Source organism: Antechinus flavipes, chromosome 3 (genome assembly GCF_016432865.1).
Source record: "Antechinus flavipes isolate AdamAnt ecotype Samford, QLD, Australia chromosome 3, AdamAnt_v2, whole genome shotgun sequence".
NCBI classification, from domain to species: Eukaryota; Metazoa; Chordata; class Mammalia; order Dasyuromorphia; family Dasyuridae; genus Antechinus; species Antechinus flavipes.
Window position 1 is genome coordinate 261855859 of NC_067400.1, and position 26267 is coordinate 261882125.

Consider the following 26267-nt stretch of genomic DNA (forward strand, 5'->3'; position numbering starts at 1 on the left):
TATCATTTTCATTCTATCTCCTATATATAGCTGATTAACTTTTATTTTCATGTATTTTTAGTTTACCTGCTCTATCTCAAGTCTGAATTTAGTTAAGATGTTAATCTTTATACTTCTGTTCTTTCCCATTTCTTTTACCATTCAGCTAAATAATTTAGCTATCATTTCACTCTAGTTTACATACATCTAAGAAGAAAAGGTGTACTACAATGTATTTCAATGAAAGCACTCATTCACAATTATTTTGTTTTTTTCAGTTTTTAGAATCTTCAGAAAAAGACAAACAAAACAAAACAAAACAAAACAAAAAAAAAACAGTAGTTTGTTCCTTAGTAAGGTTAATTATTAGAATACTCTAACAACTAACCTTAATACTCTAATAACTAACCTTACTAAGGAACAAACTACTGTATGACAAGTAGTAAAGTCAAAATTTCTGCTATCCAATAAACGCAATCAACTCAGAAAGTTATTAAGACTACTAAAAAAAAATTTGTAAATGACTCAGATTTTTATAAACTAAGCTCTACAAAGTTCAACTAAAATTAATCTGATTTCTGTCAAATTGTTTCTTCGGCATACATAATTAGAAGCAAAAAAATTAAAAGAACTTACTGCCATTCGTTCTGCAGTGAGCCACTCTTCCTCCTCAGGATTACCATGCCGATGAGTATAATATGACACACTAGAGATCACTTTATTAACCTCATTTAGTGCATTCATCTTGCCATTGAAAGAAGAAATTTGTAACAACCTGTAAGAAGAACTTGTGTTAGTTTTTTTTTTTTAACCCACATCATAAATTCCAAATGGAGAGCATCTTACCTAAGTATCATTTTTAATCTAAATATTTCTAAATTTTTTACAGTTTCTTCTTGTCCTGGGACTCGTGAAGCTAAATTCTTCAAAGATTTTATTATCATTGACAAAGCATCATTTTTTGCTTCATTTTTTGCTTCTTTTTTCAGTTCATCATCAGTTAAGTTTTCTAAAAACTGTGGAACCATTTCTATAATTGGAAGGAAGTATTTCTTCACTGTATGAAGTGTCAAAAACTCATAGCACTGTCCAAATGGTCTGAAAATAAAGAAAGTATTAGAATTTGTGAAAATTCCACTTAAAATAAAATTATCTTTGTAAAAATTGTTACAGTATTTATAAGGAAAATAAAATTTTCAATCCTAATTTAATATTGTTTATCAGAGAAAAACTAATCAGAAATGCAATCTTAAATCTGCAAAAGCACTACTGAATTTTTAGAGTAAAACATCCAATTTTTAGTTTAACTTACTTAATAAGAGCTGCAATAATTTGGACATTCAATGCTGAGCCACTAATGAAGCGGTCGTGCAAAATCTGGAACCCATTTAATGTGCCAAATTTATTGATGAGATCCACTAACCAACCCTATAAAACAAAAAAAATAAATAATTTTTCTCTCTTTAGTACAAATATAAATATTACTTACCTCAACTATTAATTTTCAATGGAATTTTTATAATAGAAAGGTTGCTGGACTAATAGGAAATTCAAATAATTAACTATAGCATTAACTCATTTTCCAAATGAATCATTTTAAAACTATTATTCTATAAAATATACCTTACATTTGTATAGAACTGTTACATAAGGGAGAATAAAATGATTTGTTCAATATTGCATAGTTAATTGGCTAACCATGAAAGAGTGAAAATTTATGTCTTCTGACTCCTACCCCAAGCTTTCCCCCATAATGAAAATAATTCTGCTTTTCATGTATCTTTTAAATGTTTTTATCTTGTATAATAAAACTCATATTAGGAGAAAAGTTTACTAGATTCTAGAAAGGAAAGCCCAAGATACTTGATCACAAAATAGTTTGCTTATGTTTATTTCATAACGATATAAGTACATTTAATTACAAATTATCAAGATACTCAGATTAATTTAATTCAACATCTCACATGGAAAGCATGTTTTTGATACTAGAAACAATATGCAATAATAATATATTCATGAACTCAAGAAGCCCCCACTATTCCTACCCTTCCCCAGAGGCATTATACAGCCAATAGGCCAGAGAAGAATAGTCAGCTCCCCATTCCCACAATTGCCTGCTTCTAGTAAACTGGACCAATTCTTAATTATCCCGGGGAAAATTCCATTAAACAATATAGAACTTAGTTCCTTGACCCAAGCATAACCCTATGAGGTACTTAACCTAAATAGAAGCTAGAAATGTTTTTAAAGAAGAATATGAAAGGAAAAATAAATTTCACAAGAGTACACGTTTTTAATTTTTAGGAAAGATTCAAGAAATGGCAACATAGGAACATGAATTTTTACAGAAAAGCTTACTTTAACTTTTTTTTTTCCTCCATTTCCCAAATACTTTTAAAATACATCATCAATGTAAGGAAAGATAGAAATGAATATACTGCTTCCCCTGAACTTTGTTCCTTAAGCAGGTGGAAGCTTCTAAATAAGAATTGACCTAAAAGCACAATAAGTCAAAATCTGACATTTATTCAAGGCAGAAAAATTCAGACAGATTCACAAATACACTGCATTATTTCTAACACAGGCAAATACTTTGGGCATAGTTCAGTTTATGCTATTCATTGAATTACTAAGCACCTCTTCTTCAGACTATACACAACTTTTTATCTGCATTATCAATTGCCAACTGTGTACCAGATTCTGTTCTAAGTGGTAGGGATATAAACACAAAAGCAAAACTGTCCCTGTTGTCATTAAGCTTATATTTTAAAGTAGTCCTCAAACTTACATTAACTTTATTAACTTTTATTGAAAAAAGTAATTCTCATTAAAAACTGCTCAGTTATGGCACAGCACGTGAGATTGGGAGAGAATGAAGGAAAAATTCATCATACCTCTAAGTAAATGCTAGAAACTCCTGATTCCTAACTTTCTATCAATGTCTGCTAAAAAGAATGTACTTTTTAGACAATTTTGCTTTCTCCCAATTCCTATGATAAGTTATTTATTTTTACTCCAAACCTGGGATCCCCGCCTCTAGTATGTGGGAGGCAAATATTTTTGAAGTATATACTTCTGTTTCTGTGTTTTCTAGTCAGTACTTTTTCTAAATATGGATAGAATTAGAGAGATTACAAGCTTTTATTTTTATTTTTTAAAAACATGAATGATTAAAAAAAATCATATGTAAGAAGGGTCTAGTATCTTAAGATTTTGGGTAAAAAGTAAGAGATGGCTAAAGGACATATTCCAATGTCTACCTAAGCAGAACAACTTTGACTAAGGTTACATACTTTGAAATTTTCCAAAGGAAACCAGGGAAGCATTGCTGTGATGATTTATCATTTTCCCCAATGCTTTTGGAGAATAAGAGCAAGTCATTGATTTTCATTTCCTTGGATCTCATATTTAGAACTGTGTTTGCTAACATCCAACTGATGACTATCTTTTAATATCCTGCACAGGTGCACAAAATCAGTTTTGTAGAGATAAGCCTTTAAAACAACTTCTATCCATAGAGACTTTGCTAGAAAAATTAAAATAAAATCTTTCTACATTTTCAGTCGGGAGTAAATGCAAACTAAAGGGTAAGCTTCAGTAAAATAAGTTATTCCTTACATGAAGTTAGTCATTCTTTGAGATAAATTAACTTTTTTCTGCTTATCAAAAAAACTAATCTTCATTCCTATATATTAGGGGAACCGGAAAAAAAAATTTATCTGTACAGGCATTTTCAATAAAAAAAGGTAGAAATGAGCAATTAAGTACTTTCTCAACAAAGTTTTTCATATAAGACTAATTAAAAATATTCTTTGGTTATTAAAAGGAACATAACAGGAATCAACCCTAAATCATAAGGATTTTTCTTAAGCTACAAATTAAAAAATTAAAATCACAAGTGATAAAAGAAAAAAACGAAATTCTTATTTCTACTTTAAAAATTCAAATTTAATTTTCTTTGACATTGCTTATAAACGACCAATACTCCAGTGAAATATATATCCCCATCTTTCATTTAAAGGCAAAAGCAAAACAGTAAGATACAAGAACTGCAAACTATTGAAAACCTTTTCTAAAGGATCAGTATAAAGATTCTGAACCTCTTTCTTGATACAGAAAAATGTATAAAGAGGAAAGGACACCAAGTTTAAACATCTAATAACACATTATTATTTATTTAAACTTCTAAATTCTATGAAAGAAACCCGAATATTAAGTAAATTTTAAATTATCATTGGCTATAACTTAAATATTACTTTTATGTCAAATTAATAATTAAGAATTTTTATGTATAAGTCAATATCAAATAAGTGACAATTTTAAAAAAACAATGTCTAGGTGAACAAAAAATTGAAATAACTTTGTGGAGATAAGTTTTTTTTTTTTTTTTAAAGCATATTCTAATAAAATTGAAAAAAAAATTTTTTTCATCGATTCCAGAAGGATATAAATGAAAACTTTACCACAAATCAAATGAAATAAATTGCTCCTTTCATGGGTGTAAGATAGATAAAATTAGGTATATTTTAATAGTAAAGTAGGGTACCTTACTTAAAAAGTATAGCCATTTTATATTCTGTTACATAATTTTACTCTAAAATTTCCACAAGTTAAAATATTCTTTGTTTTTATAATAAGTACCAAAGTACCCTAAAGTTTCCTTACACCATCTTATAAATTTTACTAATTGTCACTAGTTTCTTAAGTAGGATAATGTCAAAGGAAATTAAAACTAGAAGATAAACTATATAGCCTAAATAGTTTCTACTGGTACAATTAAAAAAAAGTCAAATATTTTAAAATTATTCTTGCTCTATTTTTTTTAAATAGATTGATTATCTAACTCTAAAGAGCTGGAGTAAAAAGGCAAGTGGATTAATTTTGAAAACAAACCAACACACTTTTGGAGATCGTGGATCTGGAGGACGGGCATAGAGTTCATCTTCTGCCAACTGAACACCTGCAGGAATTGTTTCAGATGGACGTGTACCATTGTATATATGGAATTTGCAATGAGGATTTAAGGCCATAGCAAGAAGTTCTAGAAGTGGAAACCAGTCTTGGGAAAGCTTGGCCACACAAAGCTCCACTAGGCGATGAGTATTGTTAATAATACATCTCTGTTTTAAAAAAAGGAAAAAAACAATTCATAAAAATATTGTAATTTTAGCAATGTTTTCTAAAATTATTTTACTAAATGAGATCTATTTTTCTGTATTGGCCAACAAGATTAAATCTAATATCACTCTATAATTTCAATATACTTTAGCAACATTAAGCACATAAAGACTAAGTTATTTGCTACTATGTACAGCTACTGGCAATACTATGGCATCTGCAAAGTTACTATATTATTTCTTGAAAAAGTTTAATTTCTTAGAATCAAAATTTCATCTTCTGTAAGAAACAAAAGAAAATCTTCTCTGTTCTCTTATTTTCATTACCTAATGCTTGGTATTAAAATAAATTTCAGCAAATCAACTACCTTTCTCTAGTTAAACTATGTATTATGGGAACCAATGAAAAATTCAAAGCACAGTATGAGAAAAATATAAAAAAGTAAAAGGGATACAAGAAGAGGAGAAACATTATTATATGAATGATAGTTTCTAATAGAATGTTATTGGAGACAATTCAAACAACTATCGATTACTATCCTTTCACACTGGTTTCATAAAAAGGCTAACTTCCCAAAAATATATTTAAAAACAAACACACACACACACACACACACACACACACACACACACACACACACACACACACACACACACACGGAAAAAGAAAAAGTCCCATTCCTTTCAGGGAATTGCTTACAGGGAGATAAGTAGCATATATATATAAACATAAGATAATCTAAGGAGAACACTAACAATGCTGAATGAAGGATTACAGAAAGGCAGTGCCTAAACTAAGCACCCTGTGGGAAGATAAAAAAGGATAGATTATATAAGAGACTATATTCTAAGGGTGAAGAGGTGGTTTTGCATATACTTGGAAATGTAACGTTTATCAGGCAAAATAGATATCGGTCACGTATTGGACACTGTTTATTAATGTTTTAGCAAGCTGGAACTAGATTATAAAGGATCTCAAATAAATACAAGGCATAGGGGCTTCTATTTTGTTGTAAAAGAAGTCAATGAAGATTTTTGAAAATACTAATAAAGAAGAGACATGATGCTATAAAGAAATTCAAATAAGGACCGAGATTGAAAGATATAATCACAAAGAAGAAATTACAGTAAAAAATCTGGTTATTATGGGCATGAATTAGAGTGAGGGTCTCAGGAGCAAAGAAAAGAGATCATATGGGAGAGATTTCATGGTCAGAAACTAATTAGTATAAAGAATGAGAAAGAGGGGGAAATTTCAAGGATGACTCCATGATAGTGAAACATAGGTCTGTGGTAGTATGCTCAATGAAATAGATGAGGATTGACTGTTTCATTTGTCAAGCACACAAATGGCAATGCAAAACTAGAGGTCAGGAAAGAGACTAGGGATAGAGAGATTTGGGAGTCATCTGCTCAGAGATGTTAACTGAACTTATGGGAGCTGATGAAATCACCCAAGGAGATAGCTGAAATAAAATAAGGCCTATGACAGATACCTGTGCTTAACTGAGTGCAAGAGAAAAATCATGAATTTGAAGAAACTGTTAAGACAGATAAAAGGAGAATGAGGAGAGAGCAGTGTCTTGGAAGCCAAGTGAGAAGAAAGTATCCATTAATAGGAAGGATAAACAGTATCAAAAGTGAGAGTGTTCAAGGAAGAAGAAAACTAAGAAAAATCTCTAACATTTGAGAAATCAGGTATCATTGTTTTGAAAAATGAGTTTCAGTGAGTGGGATGAGAAGCTAAATTTTAAGACGGTAAAGGCTACAAGTTCACATGAGAGAAATGTGGTCATAAAAGGCAGAAAGCAGTCAAAGATTATCTACTAAGGGGCTGGAAGAAGAAAGATGAGTGGTGATCAACTTCATAATAACAATTAAGGCAATAAGATGTTTCCAGGAGGTGACAATTTCCCAAGTCATATCAAAATAAATACTAAGTCCTCACTTCTGGTAATTCATATAAAACAGGTAATTTTGCCAAAGAAATACAAAAATCACTATAACAAATTAGGAAAACTTGGGCAAGAACTCAGTTACTATGTGAATTCCTTTTCAACTTTTTCAAAGGATTTGATTATTGCTATGTGGAAATATAGTTAGTTTTGCATATTTAATTTGAATCAGTCTATACTGAAACTATTACACTTCCCAATGGTTTCTTTGCTGATTGTCTGGGGTTTTCTTTGAAGTAAACTGTGACATTAAAAATCAACAATAGTTTTGCTTCTTTTCTGAATATAAAGAAATATTTAATCTCTTTCTCTCGTCTTATTGCTCTTAGTTGCATTTCAAACCTATTGCAAATAGCAATGGGGAAAGGGAGTCATATAAACTTGCTATATATTCATGTATTTACTGGAAAAACTAGAATTTTCCTTATCATATATCATTTTAGCATTTGGTTTTAGATAATTTTAAATTATATGCCTATGTTTTCTAATGTTCTTAATATAAATTAATATTATAATTTATCAGTTTATTTTTATATCTATAAATAGGAACTTTTGATAAATATTTTCAATCACATTAATTATTAATTAATTAAAGGAACTCTCTTTGCACCTGTCGTAGAAATTCAATTGGTAACACAGAATTACTTTTGGCTATATTAGTATAATCCGCAACCTAGAATTAAGATAAATGACACCTTATGTACATTCTCTTTGATTCAAATATTTCACTGCTAATCATATACTCCAAAAAGAATTAAGATATTATATACAAAAAAGTTAAATTAGCACTTTCAGTGGGTATAAAAGAAATGTAAACAAAGCAGAAGCTCATCAACTGAGGAATGGGAATGTAACTATATTGTAATAAATGAAGAGGCACAGAATAAAACAAAGAAATCAAAATACACAATGACTATAACTTATAAAAGTAACACAAAAGCCCAAAACAAACCCTGAAGGCTCTGCTATTATAACAGCCAAGTTTTATCCCAATGAAGAAATGAAACTAAGTCTTCCCTCTTTAGTGGATAAGTTGAGGATTATGAGTGTGAAACACACTGTTTTAACTGTCAAATTAAGTAAATGTAGTTTCCTTAATCTGCTTTCTTTTTTCTCTTCTTTCCCTCCCTCCTCTTCCCCAGAGGAATAGTTCAATAAGTAAAGGAGAAGATGTGTTCAGAAAATAAAATGATATAAAGAAAAAATATAACAATAAATATTTGAAAAGAACTTTAAAAAGACAATGCATTTACTTTTAGTCATATATCTAATTACAAGGAATTTAAACAGACAAGAAGGAAGGAGAAAACTGCTTCCATATAACCAGCAAGTTAGAAACCACAGAGAGAAACCATAGATTAAGAAAAACAGTAGCTAAGGTGGATTTAAAGTAGTTAAAACCCAAAGTTTTGACAGTTTAAAAATAAAGCACAGAAAAACAAGCAAAATGAGCAAGTCAGAAAATTTTGGTTTCAAATCCTAATTATACCTGAACATCTTGCCTAAATTTTCAATACCTTACACAATTCTGCAAGATTGTTTTGTCAAGAGCACTTACCACACATAATAAAATAAGAGGAAAAGTAGGCTCCTCACCGGTAGAATTGCTTCTACTAATGAAATCAAATGCTTGGAGTTGGCAGAGAGTGGGGTAGTGGTATTCTATCATTGAAACTTGATGAGAAGTTTCAGTAACTCTATTTTACCTGAAAAATGTTGACCACATCTAGAGAAACAACTATGTAGTCTGAATACAGATCAAAGAATACTATTTTCACTTCATTTCTTTCTTGTGATTTTTCCTTTTTTTTCCTGAGTAGTCTTTCACAATATGATTAATGTGGAAATATGTTTAACATGACTGCACATGTATAACCTATATCAGATTGCTTGCTTGCTGTCTTAGGGAGGGAGGAGAGTAAGAAGAGAAAAAAATTTGAGACTCAAAATCTCACAAAAACTAGCTTTACATGTAATTGGGGGAAGGGAGGAAATACTATTAAGTAAAAGAAAATTGCTTTAATTCAAAAGAAATGATATAGTTAAAGGAAGAAGGATAGTAGAGTATCCAGGAAGATGGCCAAGAACTAGAGGGAAGAAACACAATGAGCTGGGAAAGAGATCACAAGGATGACAAAGAGGCATTACATGGTAGTGATAGGGAGAATTGGGGGAAAGGAGTAGAAAAGGGACAATGACAAATAAAATTAAGTCTGCCCTCTTCAGTTGACAAGTTGAGGATTATGAGTGTGAAACGCATTGTTTTAAAACTGTCAAATAAAGTAAATATAGTTTACTATAGACATACTATACTAATTTATCTTTTTTCAGAAGCAGAAAAAGAAATCTTTAATATACTTAAGATAATTTCAACTTTAGAAAGATAGAAACCCCAACCAAGTTCTTTTCTGCATATGATTTTCACTAATACGAAGATGTGGGTTGTTAGCATAAAAATGATGGGGACCCAATGTTTATCACAAAAAGGAAGAAATAGTTTGGCCTGAACCCAGGATTTTAGCAAAGATTTTTAAAAAGATTCTGAGAAAAAGAGACAACAAAATATAGAACAAATTAATCCAGAAAAGATCTGAAGAGCTTAAAAATGAAATTCTGAAGACAGAAATTCTAATGAAGAAAAAACGAAGTCTCCCAAAGAAATTGATGCACCAAAAATTCACTCACAAGCATCTGTGAAAATACACAGACACACAGGGAACACAATAACAAAAAATTAATATAATAGTATAGCATAGTTCCACAAAAAGATCGTCATGACTGTCAAGACAAAAAAATGAAGTGAAGTACAGAGCTAAGAAAGAAGAGAGCTAAGGAAAAGTGTTTTTGTTTTTTGGCTTCCCCACTCCCCAAGATGGAAGTTCAAAGAATGAAGAGAACCTCTGCTCAGGGTACATTATCAAGTTTGGCAGAGTTGCTCATTTTTCATCTAGTTTCTTCTTTCTGTCAAAACAATAATGACCTCTAGACTGAAAAGAAAGAAAAAAGGGTTTATATGAAGTTGATATCCAAGATAAGTAAGATGGTAAAAGAGGTGCCCTTAATGATGTTCTAGTCACTTTACCCAGAGGGACCACATACACAATAGTTGAAGGTATTGATCATATACTTGGGAAACAAAATGATTGGTCTAAAGGCAAATATGTCCAGATTTTCTAAGAGAATGGACTTTGTCAACTAGAGATTAGTATGCTCAATTCTCAAACACAGAATTAAGAGATGCTTAGTGAACATTCAGAAAAAGAAACAGTAATCAGCTGACTAGCACAGGTTCATCAAGAATAGATCATGGTAGACTAATCATGTTTTCTTTGAGAGGTTTCTAGTCTAAGGATTTTACGAAAATGTCAAAGAAATGTTGTTGATATAGTTTACATGTTAGTAGAGCACTTGATAAAGTCTTTATATTTCCTTACAAAAGATGATAATTAGAAGAATTACACATTTTTAACATATATTAAATAACTTGTTATCTAGAAGAGGAGGGTGGAAGAAAAATATGGAACAATGGTTTCATAAGGATGAATGTTGAAAACTTTGAATGTATTTTGAAAATAAAAAGCTATTTTTTAAAAAAAGATCAAATTTATTAAATTTATTGTTTGGTTGTTTCATTGTGCTGCTTACCTACTAACTTTTCTATTTTATTTGTCACCTGTACAAAATACACTGGATGATGATTAATGCTTTATAGAACAGATTGAAATCTATTAATCTAAGTCCCCTTCATTCCTACTTTATTCTTAAATCTTTTAAGTTAATTTAGGAACTTTTCTCCCCCCTCCCTCCCTATTAGATAGGCATGGCATTGTTAAATGGAATGAAAATTTTCAAATAATGAAGTTTTTAAATTTTATTTTTATAAAGGTTGAGTGTGTGTTGTTCATCATTGCCCAAATATCCATATTCAATTTTACAGTTATTTTGAAGAGATATTTTCTGCTTTTCTGAAAAAGTCTGATGATGATATATGAGGTTTCATAACCTGATACTTAATTCAAGTGACTAGTTTCTTTAAAATTGAATTTTTAAGAGTTTCCTACATAAACTATCATACAGATAGATCATAGATTTTAGAAGTGAAAGTAACTTTACATTTTATCTAGTTCAACCCCTTTGTTTTTAAAAACAAGAACCTGAAAGCCTATCCCAAAGATTATGGAAGATCTGCAGAAAAGTGTGTGGCTACCAGGATCTCAGCCCAATCTTGTCTTCAGATACAAAGTCCAGGATTCAGCTCACTACACCATGCAACTTACTTCCCAGGGAAGATTCAGGCATGTGTTCAGGCACATATGATACACACACATAAATAAATATGTATAAATTCTCAATCACACAACTATCTGACTAAAAAATTTATAGTGTGAGAAACAAAGCTTAGGTTGCATTATTTATAGTCTACTAATAAGTATGGAAACTTTACAAAGGCAGTTATCAGATAATTCTCTTTGTTCCTATAGCCTTTCATTTTGTTTTCTGTTATTTTTTCAGAACATTCTTGTTGCCCTGTTGCCTCTGTTGGTCAGTTGTATATAGGTAGTTAACATGCATACTTTTTTCCACTACATCTTCAAGCTAACTGGAGTTTCCCCAAATTTCTTTTAATTTTTCCTATTTGTCATTTTTATGGCACAAAATAATTCCCATAAAATATGATACCATAATTTATTTAATCATTCATCAATCACTTGATATATGTGTTGTTTTCAGTTTTTTGTTTTGATGAAAAATGCTACTAGGAATATTTTGACATAAGCAGATTTTTCCTAGCCAGGAGTATCTTAGGAGAGATAGTCTATTAGATCATTGATTCAATGTGCATGACTAGCTTTGTAATTTTCAAATTACAAATTACAAAAAAGAATATTTGAATTCAATTTGCACCATTTAAAAAGGTAACTACTTTGTTGAGGGCACATCCTCAACAAAATTGAATTTTATCATTTAAATTTAATTTTGAAATTTATAACAATTATTAATGGTTGTAAAATGGAACACTTCAGAGTTTTTAGTATTTCTATGTGGTTATTAATAATCTATAATTCTTCATTCAAGAACTGCCTGTTGATTTCACTTGACTATCTGTCTACTAAAGAATATATCTTGCTTTTACATATTTGAAGCAACTTTTTATAGACTAGATGAAAACTTACTCAAATATCCAAAACAAAGTGGACTTTTTGGTCTCTTTCCTGTTTTCCATGAACACAACACTTTTCCTTATATAAGAGCTAATTAAATCTGACTTTTTTTTTTCCTATTTATTGAATAGAAAAAAATGCTTTCACTTCTCTACAACAGTGATAGATACAACTTGTTTTTAATCATTAGGTCTTTAATCCATCTGAGTTTATCAGATATACTGTGGATTATGAAGTCTCCTTCCTCCTTTTAGATTACTCAATTTCCCCCCAAATTTTTATAAAATAGTGAATTCCTTCCTGGCTGTTTTGAGGTCTTGGATTTATGAAACCATTTTATAGTCTAAATGTTGTATCATTCTGGATTAGATGCTGTTCCAAAGAAATTTTTGGTGCAAATGCAAAGGATTTTTTTACCTTGTTAGCCTTATTTTCACATTCAATTTATCTTTATCATGTTATAGTTATCATTTCTAGAACTATAAAAATAAGTAACTTATTTTTACATATTAAAATAATGAAAACTTTCACTAGCTATGTTTTTAGAACTTCTAATAAAAGTGAGTTCTGTATTTTGATATCAAAGTTTTTTCTGCATTTACTGGTAAGAAAATATGAATTTTTTTTGTTGTCTGCTTATTACTATAGTCAATTATATTTTCCCTAATGCTGATCTATTGCTAAATTTGTGGTATAAATACAACCTGGTCCTCTTTTCTGTCATGTGCAAAGAATGAAAAATCACATTCAGCCACAGCACAGATATCATAAAGTTCATGTTTCCTCATGACATTTTGTGGCTGGGAGTGTTTTGTCTTGCTCTGTTTTTGTTCTCAATTCCAGATGCTAGAAGTGAGCTCCAATGGACTTGGGAACGAGAATGATGGAGCCAGGATTCCAGGCATAATATAGCAGCTAATCAGTCTGGCAAGAAAGTCAAGGTGGCTGGAACGAGCCTCTAGACAGGTTTTGAACCTGGAACTGGAATTGTGCTCTATAGAAAGTAAACTAAGCTTTATGTATATTTGCTTCCTATCTCAGAGCAAATATATATATTTTTAAAGGTAATCTATCAGTAGTTAAATGGGAAGCTCTTTCCCTACAATTCAAAGGAAATTTTGTGAATTTTTCATTTGTTGATTGTTAACTGTTCATATGTTTTTATTTTTTGTATTACTGGATTGTCTATTAAGTATTGACTTACTGATATATTCTCTGAGTCCTGTAATTAGAGACGTTAAGTTTAATGCGATAAATTCAGCATTCCTAAACTGCTACTGTCCAACAGAAAATGCTCATGTGCATTTTAAACCACCATAGGCTCACTTACCTTTTGTGAAAACAAAATGTCCTATAAATTCTTAGGCTGAGTTACCTATATTTAAAATCCTCAAATAGCTGCAAATCTTTTCTACTTTTCAAATGGATCCTGATGAGTGAGTTTCTAATTCCATTTGGTTTACTCTAGCACTAGCATGGATACACAGAGGGAATTTGGGTTTTCTTTGGAATAAGGACACAGGAAATTACCTAAATCTTTATGGGAGAATTGCCTATAATACAGAGCAATTCCCCTAAATAACTTTTGTGTGACCTTTGTAGAAAAGGACACTTATGTCCAAACCCAGTTTGGAGAGTCTCATTCATTGAGGGAATAAAAGAAGCATTTCTACTTGAGGCAATTTTCTCGAGAAAGGAATGAGCTCTTAGTCAAATCCAGGCTCCAAATCCCTATGAGGAAAACTCTGTATCATTTGGAAAGTTTAATGTGAATTAGGTTTCTTTCTGAGATGGGAAATCACTCTTCTTTGCCTAGTTTTGTTCTTTTGTTTATAGGTTAAATGAGTCCTGTAAGGCTAAGCAAACAGAAATATTTTGACAAATTTTGTGAAATGTTCCTTGTTTTGTGACTTTGAATCACTGAATATTTGGGGATAACTATGATTTTGGGGGGGACATGTGAAAATGTGTATAAGATCATTCAACAATGGCTATTTTGATACCTGACTGTATGACTTAGAGAAACAAGTGAATGGAAATTATTTATTCCTCCCCAAAGATCACAAAACAAAACAAAACCACCTATATTGAATTTGGAACAAAAAAGATCGTGTTTACATTAAAAAAAAAAAAGCACCCATGCTATAGATTCCAATTCTGAAACAGAGAAAAGTAGAAAAGTATATAATGGTACCTTTAGACGATGTTAAGATAGACTAACAAGGAGGTACTTGATTTTTCTGTATTCTTTACCTTGCTTTCCCATATCAGGTGGCCAACCCAGGAGTTGAAGCCATGGTAAGACAACATCCAGGATAGCAGGTAGCTGCCCTGATAGGAAGCCCTAAAAAGGTCAGAGTGTCTGGGACTGAAACCCAATGATTTTGGATTTAGAGCTGGGACTGTGTTTATAGGAAAGAACCAAATTAAGCCATTTATGGATTTGTTTTATACTTTGGAAATAAATAGTTCTTGTGAAAGCTAATCTTTCAGTGTTTAAATTAAACTGGGGAATAGGGAAAGCCCTTCTAAATGAAATACAGTTAGTAGGGAGATAGGATGAGTCATCCATTAGTCCCCTAAAGAATATCAGAGAACCCTGGGGGAGGGGTGAAATGTAATATATGCGGCCTAAGGCAGCTAGTTTTAAATGTGGAGGTCTTAACTCTGATAAAAATGAGTCCTTTGAATACTCCCTAAACTAATCTATTTATTTAGTGCTATACCAATCAGACTTCCAAGAAAATATTTTAATGATTTAGAAAAAATAACAACAAAATTCATATGGAACAATAAAAAGTCAAGAATCTCAAGGGAATTAATGAAAAAAAAAATCAAATGAAGGTGGTCTAGCTGTACCTGATCTAAAATTATATTATAAAGCAGCAGTCACCAAAACCATTTGGTATTGGCTAAGAAATAGATTAGTTGATCAGTGGAAAAGGTTAGGTTCACAAGACAGAATAGTCAACTATAGCAATCTAGTGTTTGACAAACCCAAAGATTCTAACTTTGGGGATAAGATTTCATTATTTGATAAAAACTGCTGGGATAACTGGAAATTAGTATGGCAGAAATTAGGCAAGGACCCACACTTAACACCATATACCAAGATAAGATCAAAATGGGTCCATGACCTAGGCATAAAGAACGAGATTATAAATAAATTAGAGGAACATAGGATAGTTTATCTCTCAGACTTGTGGAGGAGAAAGAAATTTGTGACCATAGATGAACTAGAGACCATTACCGATCACAAAATAGAAAATTTTGATTATATCAAATTAAAAAGCCTTTGTACAAACAGAACGAATGCAAACAAGATTAGTAGGGAAGCAACAAAATGGGAAAACATCTTTACAATTAAAGGTTCTGATAAAGGCCTCATTTCCAAAATATATAGAGAACTGACTCAAATTTATAAAAAATCAAGCCATTCTCCAATTGACAAGTGGTCAAAGGATATGAACAGACAATTTTCAGATGAAGAAATTGAAACTATTACCACTCACATGAAAGAGTGTTCCAAATCACTATTGATCAGAGAAATGCAAATTAAGACAACTCTGAGATATCACTACACACCTGTCAGATTGGCTAAGATGACAGGAAAAAATAATGATGAATGTTGGAGGGGATGCGGGAAAATGGGGACACTGATGCATTGTTGGTGGAGATGTGAACAAATCCAGCCATTCTGGAGAGCAATCTGGAATTATGCCCAAAAAGTTATCAAACTGTGCATACCCTTTGATCCAGCAGTGTTTCTATTGGGCTTGTACCCCAAAGAGATACTAAAAAAGGGAAAGGGACCTGTATGTACCAAAATGTTTGTAGCAGCCCTGTTTGTAGTGGCTAGAAACTGGAAAATGAATGGATGCCCATCAATTGGAGAATGGCTGGGTAAATTGTGGTATATGAATGTTATGGAATATTATTGCTCTGTAAGGAATGACCAGCAGGATGAATACAGAGAGGCTTGGAGAGACCTACATGGACTGATGCTAAGTGAGATGAGCAGAACCAGGAGATCATTATACACTTCGACAACGATATTGTATGAGGATGTATTCTGATGGAAGTGGATTTCTATGACAAAGAGACCAAACTGAGTTTCAATGGATAAATGATGGACAGAAACAGCTACACCCAAAGAAGGAACACTGGGAAATGAATGTGAACTATTTGCATTTTTGATTTTCTTCCCGAGTTATTTTTACCTTCTGAATCCAATTCTCCCTGTGCAACAGGAGAACTGTTCGGTTCTGCAAATATGTATTGTATCTAGGATATACTGCAACATATTTAACATATATAGGACTGCTTGCCATCTTGGGGGGGATGGGTGAGGGAGGGAGGGGAAAAAACGAAACATAAGCGAGTGCAAGGGATAATGTTGTAAAAAAAATTACCCTGGCATGGATTCTGTCAATACAAAGTTATTATTAAATAAAATAAAATTTAAATTAAAAAAATAATAATAATTTACCCAAGAATGAAGATTTCCAATGATTGGAAAAAAAAAAAAAAAAAAGAGTCCTTTGGGGATTTTTTTTTTTTTTAGTTGTAATGGTTTTGTTGTTGTTCTGTTTGTTTTTGCAAATACTTAAAGATTCTTTGCTTAGCATTTATTTTGGATTACTCTAGTCTAGGACATTCTGAGAGAATGGTTTTAGGCAGTAAATGTACAGTTCACTTTTTTCAATGAGTGCTTCCTCCTCATAAGTCAATTCTATTTGTATAATTTTCAAATATCATTTGTTGATTCTATGATACTTTCTTATTACTGAATAAATATACTTCTATATATGTATGTTTTATAGGTTTACTGATGTTGTTAAGTTCTATGTAAGTAATGATTGTAAATTTAATGTGAGAAATCGCTAATCACTAGATTGCTTTTGTCTACTAGAAACATTCTTACTGTTTTCTGTCATTCAAACTGACTCTGGACTACTTGCCTATAATAACTGAGCTAAATTGTTTATTTATATGCTTTATGTAAATGTGAATGTGAAGTAGATATTTCTTTGTAAAAGCCTACATGAATGAAGGAATGAATAAACAAATAAATCTGACCTGGTAATAGTAAGCTTTAGAATCTATTACTATAGCCTCTTTGTTAAGATTTTATTCCATTGGAGGGAAGGAGAAGGTATTATGAGTAGTATAAAATAAGTCTGAAGAAAAAGCATGGTTATGTAGTGTGGAGATAACTGAATGCCAGTCAAAGACTTCTAATTTTTACTCATTACAAAGTAAGGATTCATTAATTTCTCATTGCATAATAATAGAAGATCCATGAAAATTATAAGTATTCCAGGAATAAAACAAAGGCAAATTTGAAAGAAAAGGTAAAAAGACCTAATAATCATTTAACAAATCCAAAATAGAAAATAAGCTTATATTAGGGTGGTAAAAATAGGAGAAAATAAATTAAGATAGGTGATATGGTAAGAAATATTAATTCATATACAAATTTCTAAAATAGTAGTACCTATTTTGTATCATCATTAACAAAAGCAAAGCAAAATAAGGACAGGCAGAGACTTATGTCATTAAATAACATGCAAATAGTTGACAATTATACGGCACTTTAAGGCAATACTTCTTAATATGTGAATCTCAACCCCACTTAGGGATCATGTAAAAATTTTTCTGGTGAAAAAAATATTGCAAAGGAAAAAAGTTTAAGAAGCCCCATTTTAAGGCAGAGAAACAAAAGATGAAACTGTACAAGTGAAAGATACTGGGAATGGACAAGATGTAAAAAGAAAATAATGCTGAACAACGAATAATGTAGGAACATCAATCTTTGAGGATCAAAAATTCCTAGCAAAGACAAAGGTATGTCATCTCTGAAGCTAAAGGAGAAGAGTATATCCCACAAGGAAGGATGATCAACAACATAAAATGATACATGAGAGGTCAAAGAGGTAATTCAGTGATTAGGAGATCACCAATGACCTTTGAGGAAATAGTTTCATTAGAATTAAAATTGAAAGCCAGATTATAAAAAAGGCTGAGGACAAAGTAGCTATGAAAGTCAGAAAAAATAAAAACACCAGACAACTTTTTAATGCAAGGAAGACAGAATACAAGAGAAGCTCCTTCAATCATCACTTCCCCTACCCCCTTTTAGGATTATACATTTACAAGAAACAGCAAGGAAGCAAAAGAAAGAGATTTAAAGTACATGGGAGATAAGATCCTCCTTTATGAAAAGGAGGATAACAGAATAAAGGGCAGAGTAGAGTGACTATTTGGAGGATAGAAATATAGTTGAAGGTTTTAAGTGACAGAAGAGGTCTGAAAAAGTCTTGGGGAATAAAACAGATATTCAATAAGAGTAGAGGAGTTGGACTAGTAAGTAACAGAACAGGCAAGTCAAGTCAGTTATTTCATTACCTTTTCTGGGAGTCGTAATAAAGAAATTTGACGGTGCTCTAAAGCCAGGGTGAAAGATAACTGAATAGTATGTGAAGGAATAAAGGATTCTAGATTGATTAGTGAATTCCTAAAGTAGCAGATAATGAAGAACAAAGCTAAGGGACAAATCTCAATGCTAAATCCTCTATACATTGTTAATTCTGCAGATTTTCTCAAAATTATGCAATAAAATAATTGCCATGAGTTCATATGGTTTTTCCACAGATAATACACAAAACTCACATGAATTTCAAACTTCCAGCCACTCACTGCCTCATCCGTAAGGATTTTAGTGAAAGATATTGTTAGCCCATCTCGGAAAAAACGTTGACATGCTTCACTTTTAACATCAAGACCTATATGAGAAACAAGAAATACAATTTTGTTCATTCAGCTGGTTAGTAAATCAAGTAGTTGATAAATCAATAATTCAATTACCAAACAAACAAACAAAAAAAAACCCACCAAATTGCAAAAGCCTTTCCAAACATTAAAATTAAAAGGCAAAATGATTGTTTGGTGTTTTTAAAGTGTAGAGAGATAAAAATTTAGCATTATTTTAATGGCTTTTTAATATAAATTCATAGCATGATGTCTCTATTTATAAATAACAAAGAAATGGCCTATGGTTGATGTATGAACAGCTCTGTTTCCTTTCCTGTTGTAGATTTTACCATCTTTCCTCCTATTAAGTTCAGATATTAGAATTTACCACTAGTCAAATTAGACCCCTTCCCTTGACCAGAGTTAGCTAAGGCTCAGGAGTGTTACAAATAGGTTGGCTGTGGCAAGACAAATTGTTATGAGTCTTTTCATTCCTCACTGCTTCCCAGCAGAAGTACCTTCCTCTCCCCCCCCGCCGCCCCCCTCATCTCCATCCTAATTTTGTTTTTCCTGGCATCTTTCTTGAATTTGAACTTGAATTCAGAGTCTCATATCCTAAAACAAAGCTTCATTTCCTTTCAAATACATATGCTGGGTTTTTGTTTGTTGTTTTAAGAATTATATTATTTATTTTGTACATGAGGCTATCTTCCCTTTTTTATTTACTAACAGTTAAAAGAAGGAAAAGGAAAAAGGGCAAGGTAAAGGAGAGAATCGTTAGACAACCATAAGAAGGATTTGTTACCTAATTTCTACAGTAAGCCTAAATCAAAAGCAACTGACAAATGCAGTTGTTGCAGGGATTTTAGAGGTTCATTTTATAGATGAGGAACTTGAGCAGGCTGAGTGACTTGTGCAAGGTCACATAGTTAGCAATTATCAGGGGACAGATCTGAACTGAAGTGGCTCTTTTGACCCCAAGGTAAGGGGCTCTTTATATTCACCACAATATCCCAAAGAAAGGAGGTTTATTCTTGGGGAAGTATGGAAAATTTAATTTTCTTCATTCATTCAATAAGCATTTTAAAAATATTTACTATGTTCCAGGCATTGGGATAAAAACAATGACAGAAGCTGAGATGGTCTGTACATATAAGGAACAGATTAGAGAGACTTACAGAAAGCTGAAATAGCTATAAGATTCGTTCATACAAATAACAAAAACTCCCATGAACCTGAAGGATGAGACATCCTCCATTATCCACCCTGGTAGTTATCTCAAGCCAGGGGAATCATTACCTCCATCAGCTTAGATTTGAGAATCTATCTATTACTTCTATAATAGAAAGGAAAGTTGAGTTCCTGAATTTTACTACAGTACAAGTGAGGGATGAAGAACTATATCTTGCAATATAACTAAAGTAAAATGATAATTTATCTACTGCTGTTATATACTGCATAATACCTGTAGGTACAAATGGTTTGAATGGAACTTTGTAACTTTAGTAAAGAGACTTAATACCACGCACAGCATTATTTCCTATAGTACAATACATGGTGTCTAATCTGTTAGGGCAGTATCAATATTTCATTTATTCACATCATGATGTAGTAGAGAAAATTAGAAAGGAACTACAACTCTAAGTTGGAGACTTCTTGACAGAGTAAATCAAGTTTTAAAATCATTTTGACAGCTGGCTCCAGTAGACATTACCTACTGCAAAGTTTCATGTCAATATTTTCCTTTAAATCACATATATATAATTTTTCATAAATTCCATAAATTACACAGCAAAAATAAAAACAAAATGCAATCACACAACGTTACATTATATTTCTCTTAAACTGGTTTCTTTGCTCTTTTTTTTAGTTGCTTAGTTGCTCCATGTATTCCTAGTGTTTAAAAATGGCAAAAAAAAACAGTATGAACCAGAAGCTAAAAGCTGAAAAAAAAAAAACAATGAGGCCACCTACTTACAATCTTATATTTGGACATACTATTTCATGTGAAGCATTGCTAACTAATATCTACTATTTTAGCATAATTCTTTTAAAAAATATATAAAACAATTTTTTCAATGTATAAATTCTACCTCAAACTGGATCCTCTGAGGTGAGCTTAAAAATTACTGAGCTGACCTGTCAAACAAAAGATAAAAAAAAATAGGCAATACTGCTTTCTGGATCTGCTTCCTTAGTTTTAAGAGGGGCCTCTCTTTTTTTCCCAAATTCTACTAAAAGAACTTCTTTTAAAATTACTAAGTTTTTGCTGTAATATAATATGAAACAAAACCAAGAAAAGGGAATGGATGTGTGTATGTATTTATGTTTTTATAGATCGTTTATGTGTTTATATAGATACAAATAAATTAACCATTTATATCAATGAAATTATACAAATAACTGTAATTCAGGTACCCAATTAAATAAGAAAAAAATAATTAAAAGGTGAATTTATCTGAATTAATTGGTATCTCTGGTAGTCATAATATAATTCTAAATCATTTTTTTCTATGTATGAAAAGTTTCCAAATTAACACAACACAACAATCATATTACAGAAATAACTGTCAAATCAATTTGAGGCAAGGGTATAGAGGAAAAAATGAGATTTGAAGTCATATTAAAAATAAAAATAAAGCAAAAGTACACGAGCTCAGTATTCCTAATTTTTAAGGTATCTGCTAGTTAATTTATTACTTAGGATTCTAAGAAGGCAGAGTTCCATATTCCCTTAGAAAAAGTAAAATACATAAACACAAAAATTAAAGTCTTCAAAGTCACATTTTAGTGATATACACTTTAATAAGCCGTGATAATACTGAAAACTTACCTTTTTTACTAAGATCAATAGCAGCTTCTAAAAGAACTTCTAATTCCCCTTTTGGTAAAACTGGAACCACCCATCGGGGCCTGAGGGTTGCAATAAAAGTTTTTCACTGGTTAGTAGTAAAAAGGTCCTATAAAGAACTGACCAATTATAACATTCTCATCATTATCACATTAGAATATAGCTAGAAAATTTACTAGGTCAATTAAATAAATCACAATATATGGGGGCCAGGGAAACCTATTGTAAAATCACTCAGTTCTCTAAGTATAGAGCAAAATATACATGGTAATGAAAGACAAGTGAATATTAAATTCTATTTTAACAAGCTTAACATGATATCCAAATGGCTTTGTAATGATAAATGTCAATTAAATAGAGACTTTCTGCTATGAAATACAAAGAAAACTTAGTTACATGTTCAGATGCAGCAATATTCCTATCACTGAAAAAGATGTGTTAGAAATATCTATCAGAAGTAAAAGTGATGTATAGATGCTAAGATTCATTTAAAATATAAACTCCTGTGCTAATGTTCAATAGGTACCATCAATTCTAAGGTAGGCAAAATCCCTGCCCTTCAATGATGGCAGTCTTACTTCTAAAGGTACAACCTAATTAGTAATTTGGATGATACAACCCAGGTGGCATCTACCACACCGCAAGGAAAGACACACAGCTTGAGTAGCTAGTGCCCCATTCCAGATAGACAACATGGGATATAGTGGAGAGATTACTAGATTTGAAATCAAGAGAAATACACCTATGTCACAAATCTAACAACTGGTATGATTATGACAAAAAAAGTGGACTAAAGTACACCAAAAGAGGTGTTATAAATGAAGAGTCTTAACAGTAGTTCCTGAAAAAGAAAAGAATATATTAAGATTAACAACTCCCAGTTAAGCATATTCTGCTAAATGCTCCCAGGCAGGTCTAATCTAGATCAGCCCAAAAGGACTAGAAATTAAGACTAAAGAAATTCATAACAGACCCCCACTCAATTAACAAGATCCAAACTATGGATGGATAACTTTTAGATAGGTTCAATATTTATGCCCAATCTTTCAAGGAAATCTGAGATTCTCATTTATTATTCTAAGTGAAAGAAAATATCAACAGTCTTCTATTGAACAAAGAAGTTAAATACTTTTCATTTGTTAAATTGTGGATACTTAAAGATTTTAAAATAGAGAGTTGAAATATTTAAATTGAAGAAAATGAAATTAAACCCTTAACTAGTTAAGTACTAGGCCAAGAACACATTGATTTGGTTCAATAGCAAAGGCAACATTCAGTCATATGTTTTTCTCCTTTTCTTGCTTTAAAAAAGAAAAAGCAGTAAGCAAGCAAATTTTTAAAAATGTTCAGATGACTATATTTAAAACTCACAAATATCACTACAATGACCAAATCGACAAACATGTAGAGGAATGAGTTAAAAGAAAAGTTAGTGGAAAGACTTCTTTAGGTGTTCATAATTACAGCAAAAAACAATATTCTTTCTTCTAATTGTTTTCTTCTACTTTCTTTTAAACTATTACACACTTGTTCTCTCATTTTGGGAGAACAAGTCACAGCACCATTATATTTTTCCACTAATCACTTAAGACCTATTAGATGGCTTAAAGTTTAAATGCCAAAAGATAGTATGAAGCAATGCCAATTTTCCAAATTCTCTCCGTAGGTAAAAATAGAAACTAACCTGTTGATCATGTCATCCAACTTTGCCAGGTCAGTATGGGGAAATGCAGGTTCCTCATCTTCAAGCTGGGGTGGGGCATCACCTTGACCCTGTTCATCAGGGGGTGTTGCTGGGGAGTTCTCATTAGAAGAATCAGGCGATGAAGTCTTAATTTAAAATGAAATTTTCCAGATTCAGTTTATAGACCATAAGCACAAACAATCAGTAAGAAATATGTAATTAAAAAGTTTATGAATTGCTTTTAACTTATCGCTTTGCATTGTATTATTATCATGTGTACATACACACCCCCACACAAATTAGATACTATAGTACCAATATAGATTAATTATATTACATCACCATGAATATACATACTTTAAAAGAAAAATAAATTAGTGAAGTTAAGGATTTAGTTTTATTTTCTTCAATTTAAATGTCTCAACTCTCTAATTTGAAATCTGTAAGTATCCACAATTTAACAAATGAAATAGAAATAAAAATTTCACTCTAATTTCATAAGGACTATTTGATTCAATTTAGTAAAAAGTGGGGCAGGGGAAAACCTTTTATCAGTTTTGTCAAACTGAGTTAGTTGCCATTCAATTATAATAACTAAAAGGACCCCAAGAAAGCTGTATGGAAATAACCTAATAGAAGCAGCTAGGTGTCACAGTAGAAAATCTAAACTCAAGAAAATCCAAGTTTGTACATTTAACTATCTTTTTGACTCAACATCATTTAACCTCTCAGTCTGTTTCCTTTCTCATAGTTAAATGGGGACAATAGTGCCAATAACTTCAAAGCAATATTGTAACATTAAATAAGGTAAATACATTTAAAGCACTTCACAAACTTTTAAGCACTATATAAATAATAGGTAGTAGTATTAAGTAGTAATAGGAAAGCACTATTTACTTTATTAAATCCTTCAAAAATGTCCCTTAAAAATGAAATTTACTGAAAGAGGCTAGAGAGAAGATAAAAATTTTAGAACTCAAATTTTTAAAAGTGGGAGGGAATGTTAAAAATAATCTTTTAAAGTATTTAAGATCTTAAGAAAACTAGTCCTTATCCCACTGCAACACTTATATGAAGAAGGGATTTGTGCCTTCACTTGATCAAATCAGGAAGGAACTTCCTTGAGGAAACCCATGTAGTGGCAAGTATATAACCAGATTTCCTGAGGATCAGACACATTTCTGATTTATATTAATCTGACTAGCCTTAGATGTAAATATTTTGAAGTCAAACTCCCCTCACTGGAAAGCCCAGTAGAAACAGGAGTTTCAGGAAGGCTTTCTCTCTTTTCCCTGTAGTTCCCAGGTAGAAGTGAATCCCCCATTCTGTCCCTGCAGGGCAACCACTCTGACTTTCAAACTTATTCCTGTCTAAGCTGTCATCTTCGACTTTGTATTCTCTTTTACCTACCCCACCCATAGCAAATCTGTTGTCAAGGTCGACTGATTTACTTGTCTAATATCTCTTGAATATAGACTCTTCTCTCATCTAATGCTGCTAAGATGCTAACATAGAATTTCATATCCTAACACTTAAATTACTTCAATAGCCTAGTGATTGGTATATATATAAACCAGTCACAAATCTGTCTCTATTCCAGGGCATTCTTCCCTTAGTCACCAAAGTGATTTCCTGTAGCACATAGCTGAACATATTATGGCTCCCTATCACCTCCATTATAACAATCAACTATATAATCCTGGCAGACAATCTCTTCATTACCTACACCCTTCCCCTCACCTTTTCAGTCTTCTTATACTTTACAAGCAACCTCATCCTTCCCTTGACCCCCATCTTGCTCCATGAACAAAAACTCCATTTCCCGATTGAGCATTTTCACTGGCTATTCTTCAAAAAAGAATGCTCTTCTCATGTATCACAATCTCCTAGCTTTCCGATCTTCAAGCCCTAACTAAAAACAATCAATCTATCTATCTATGTATATACCTATCTCATCTTAAAGAAAACATAATTACTTAGAGTTACTGGAAAGATTCCTTTTTATCTAAGGTAGCCTTAGAGTTCTGCTTCTACTTCTGATAAATGTTAACTGTATAATCATGGCCAAGTCACTTTACCTCAATTAGCTCAGGCAACTAATGATTTCTACGCCAAAAGTTTCCCATACAGATAGCAGGTCTTAATGATTTGTTTCTCTTTGCCTGCCTTCCCCTACAAATTTACTTGACACAAATTAGGCTTAAACCAACAAAGACCATCTTTCAATTAGATTTTGAGCAGAAAGAGTACAATGAAGTTGCCCAGTCCAATTATTACATTTTAATGTCAAGGAAACTGTAGGCCAGAGAAATTATGAAGGTCACACAAGTTAGCAAATGATGGACCATAGGATATGAAGCCAGGTTCTCTACCTCCAAAACCAATGTGGTCTTCTATTGTATCATATATCTTAACATTATGAATCAAAATAAGCTCAAAATGGATATGTAATCAGAACAGTAATGATCACATAAAAATTTTGAAAAAAAAAATCAGGCACATGTGTCATAACTTCATGAAAAATCTTTTACACCAAATACCTCTGCTATGGGTTTGATAAACAATATTCATAGAGAATTAACACAAACATGTAAGACAAAAACATTTACTCATTGATAAGTGATCAAAAAAGTCCTGAATGCCTCAACCTCTTATCCTACTGCAGGATCAATCCTTTGCCAAACTCCAGCTCTACCCTCACATCCTCTGCTCCTATTTACTTCTTGATTAAGGTAGCCTAAAGGAAAACAAAAAAAATCCTAAGTA

General features: G+C 31.7%; 1 protein-coding gene across 4 annotated transcripts in view; it reads right to left on the reverse strand.

Annotated features, from left to right (window-relative positions):
* USP9X (ubiquitin specific peptidase 9 X-linked) overlaps positions 1-26267 on the reverse strand; it is a 249024-nt gene that overhangs the window by 132654 nt on the left and 90103 nt on the right. For all 4 annotated transcript variants that reach the window (XM_051985022.1, XM_051985020.1, XM_051985023.1 and 1 more), the window contains exons 3-9: positions 23502-23647; positions 21800-21879; positions 18886-18998; positions 4881-5099; positions 1292-1407; positions 826-1077; positions 616-754 (exon numbers count right to left, since the gene is read on the reverse strand). In XM_051985022.1, the coding sequence (XP_051840982.1) occupies positions 616-754; positions 826-1077; positions 1292-1407; positions 4881-5099; positions 18886-18998; positions 21800-21879; positions 23502-23647 (1065 nt within the window). The remainder of the gene's footprint in view (positions 1-615; positions 755-825; positions 1078-1291; positions 1408-4880; positions 5100-18885; positions 18999-21799; positions 21880-23501; positions 23648-26267) is intronic.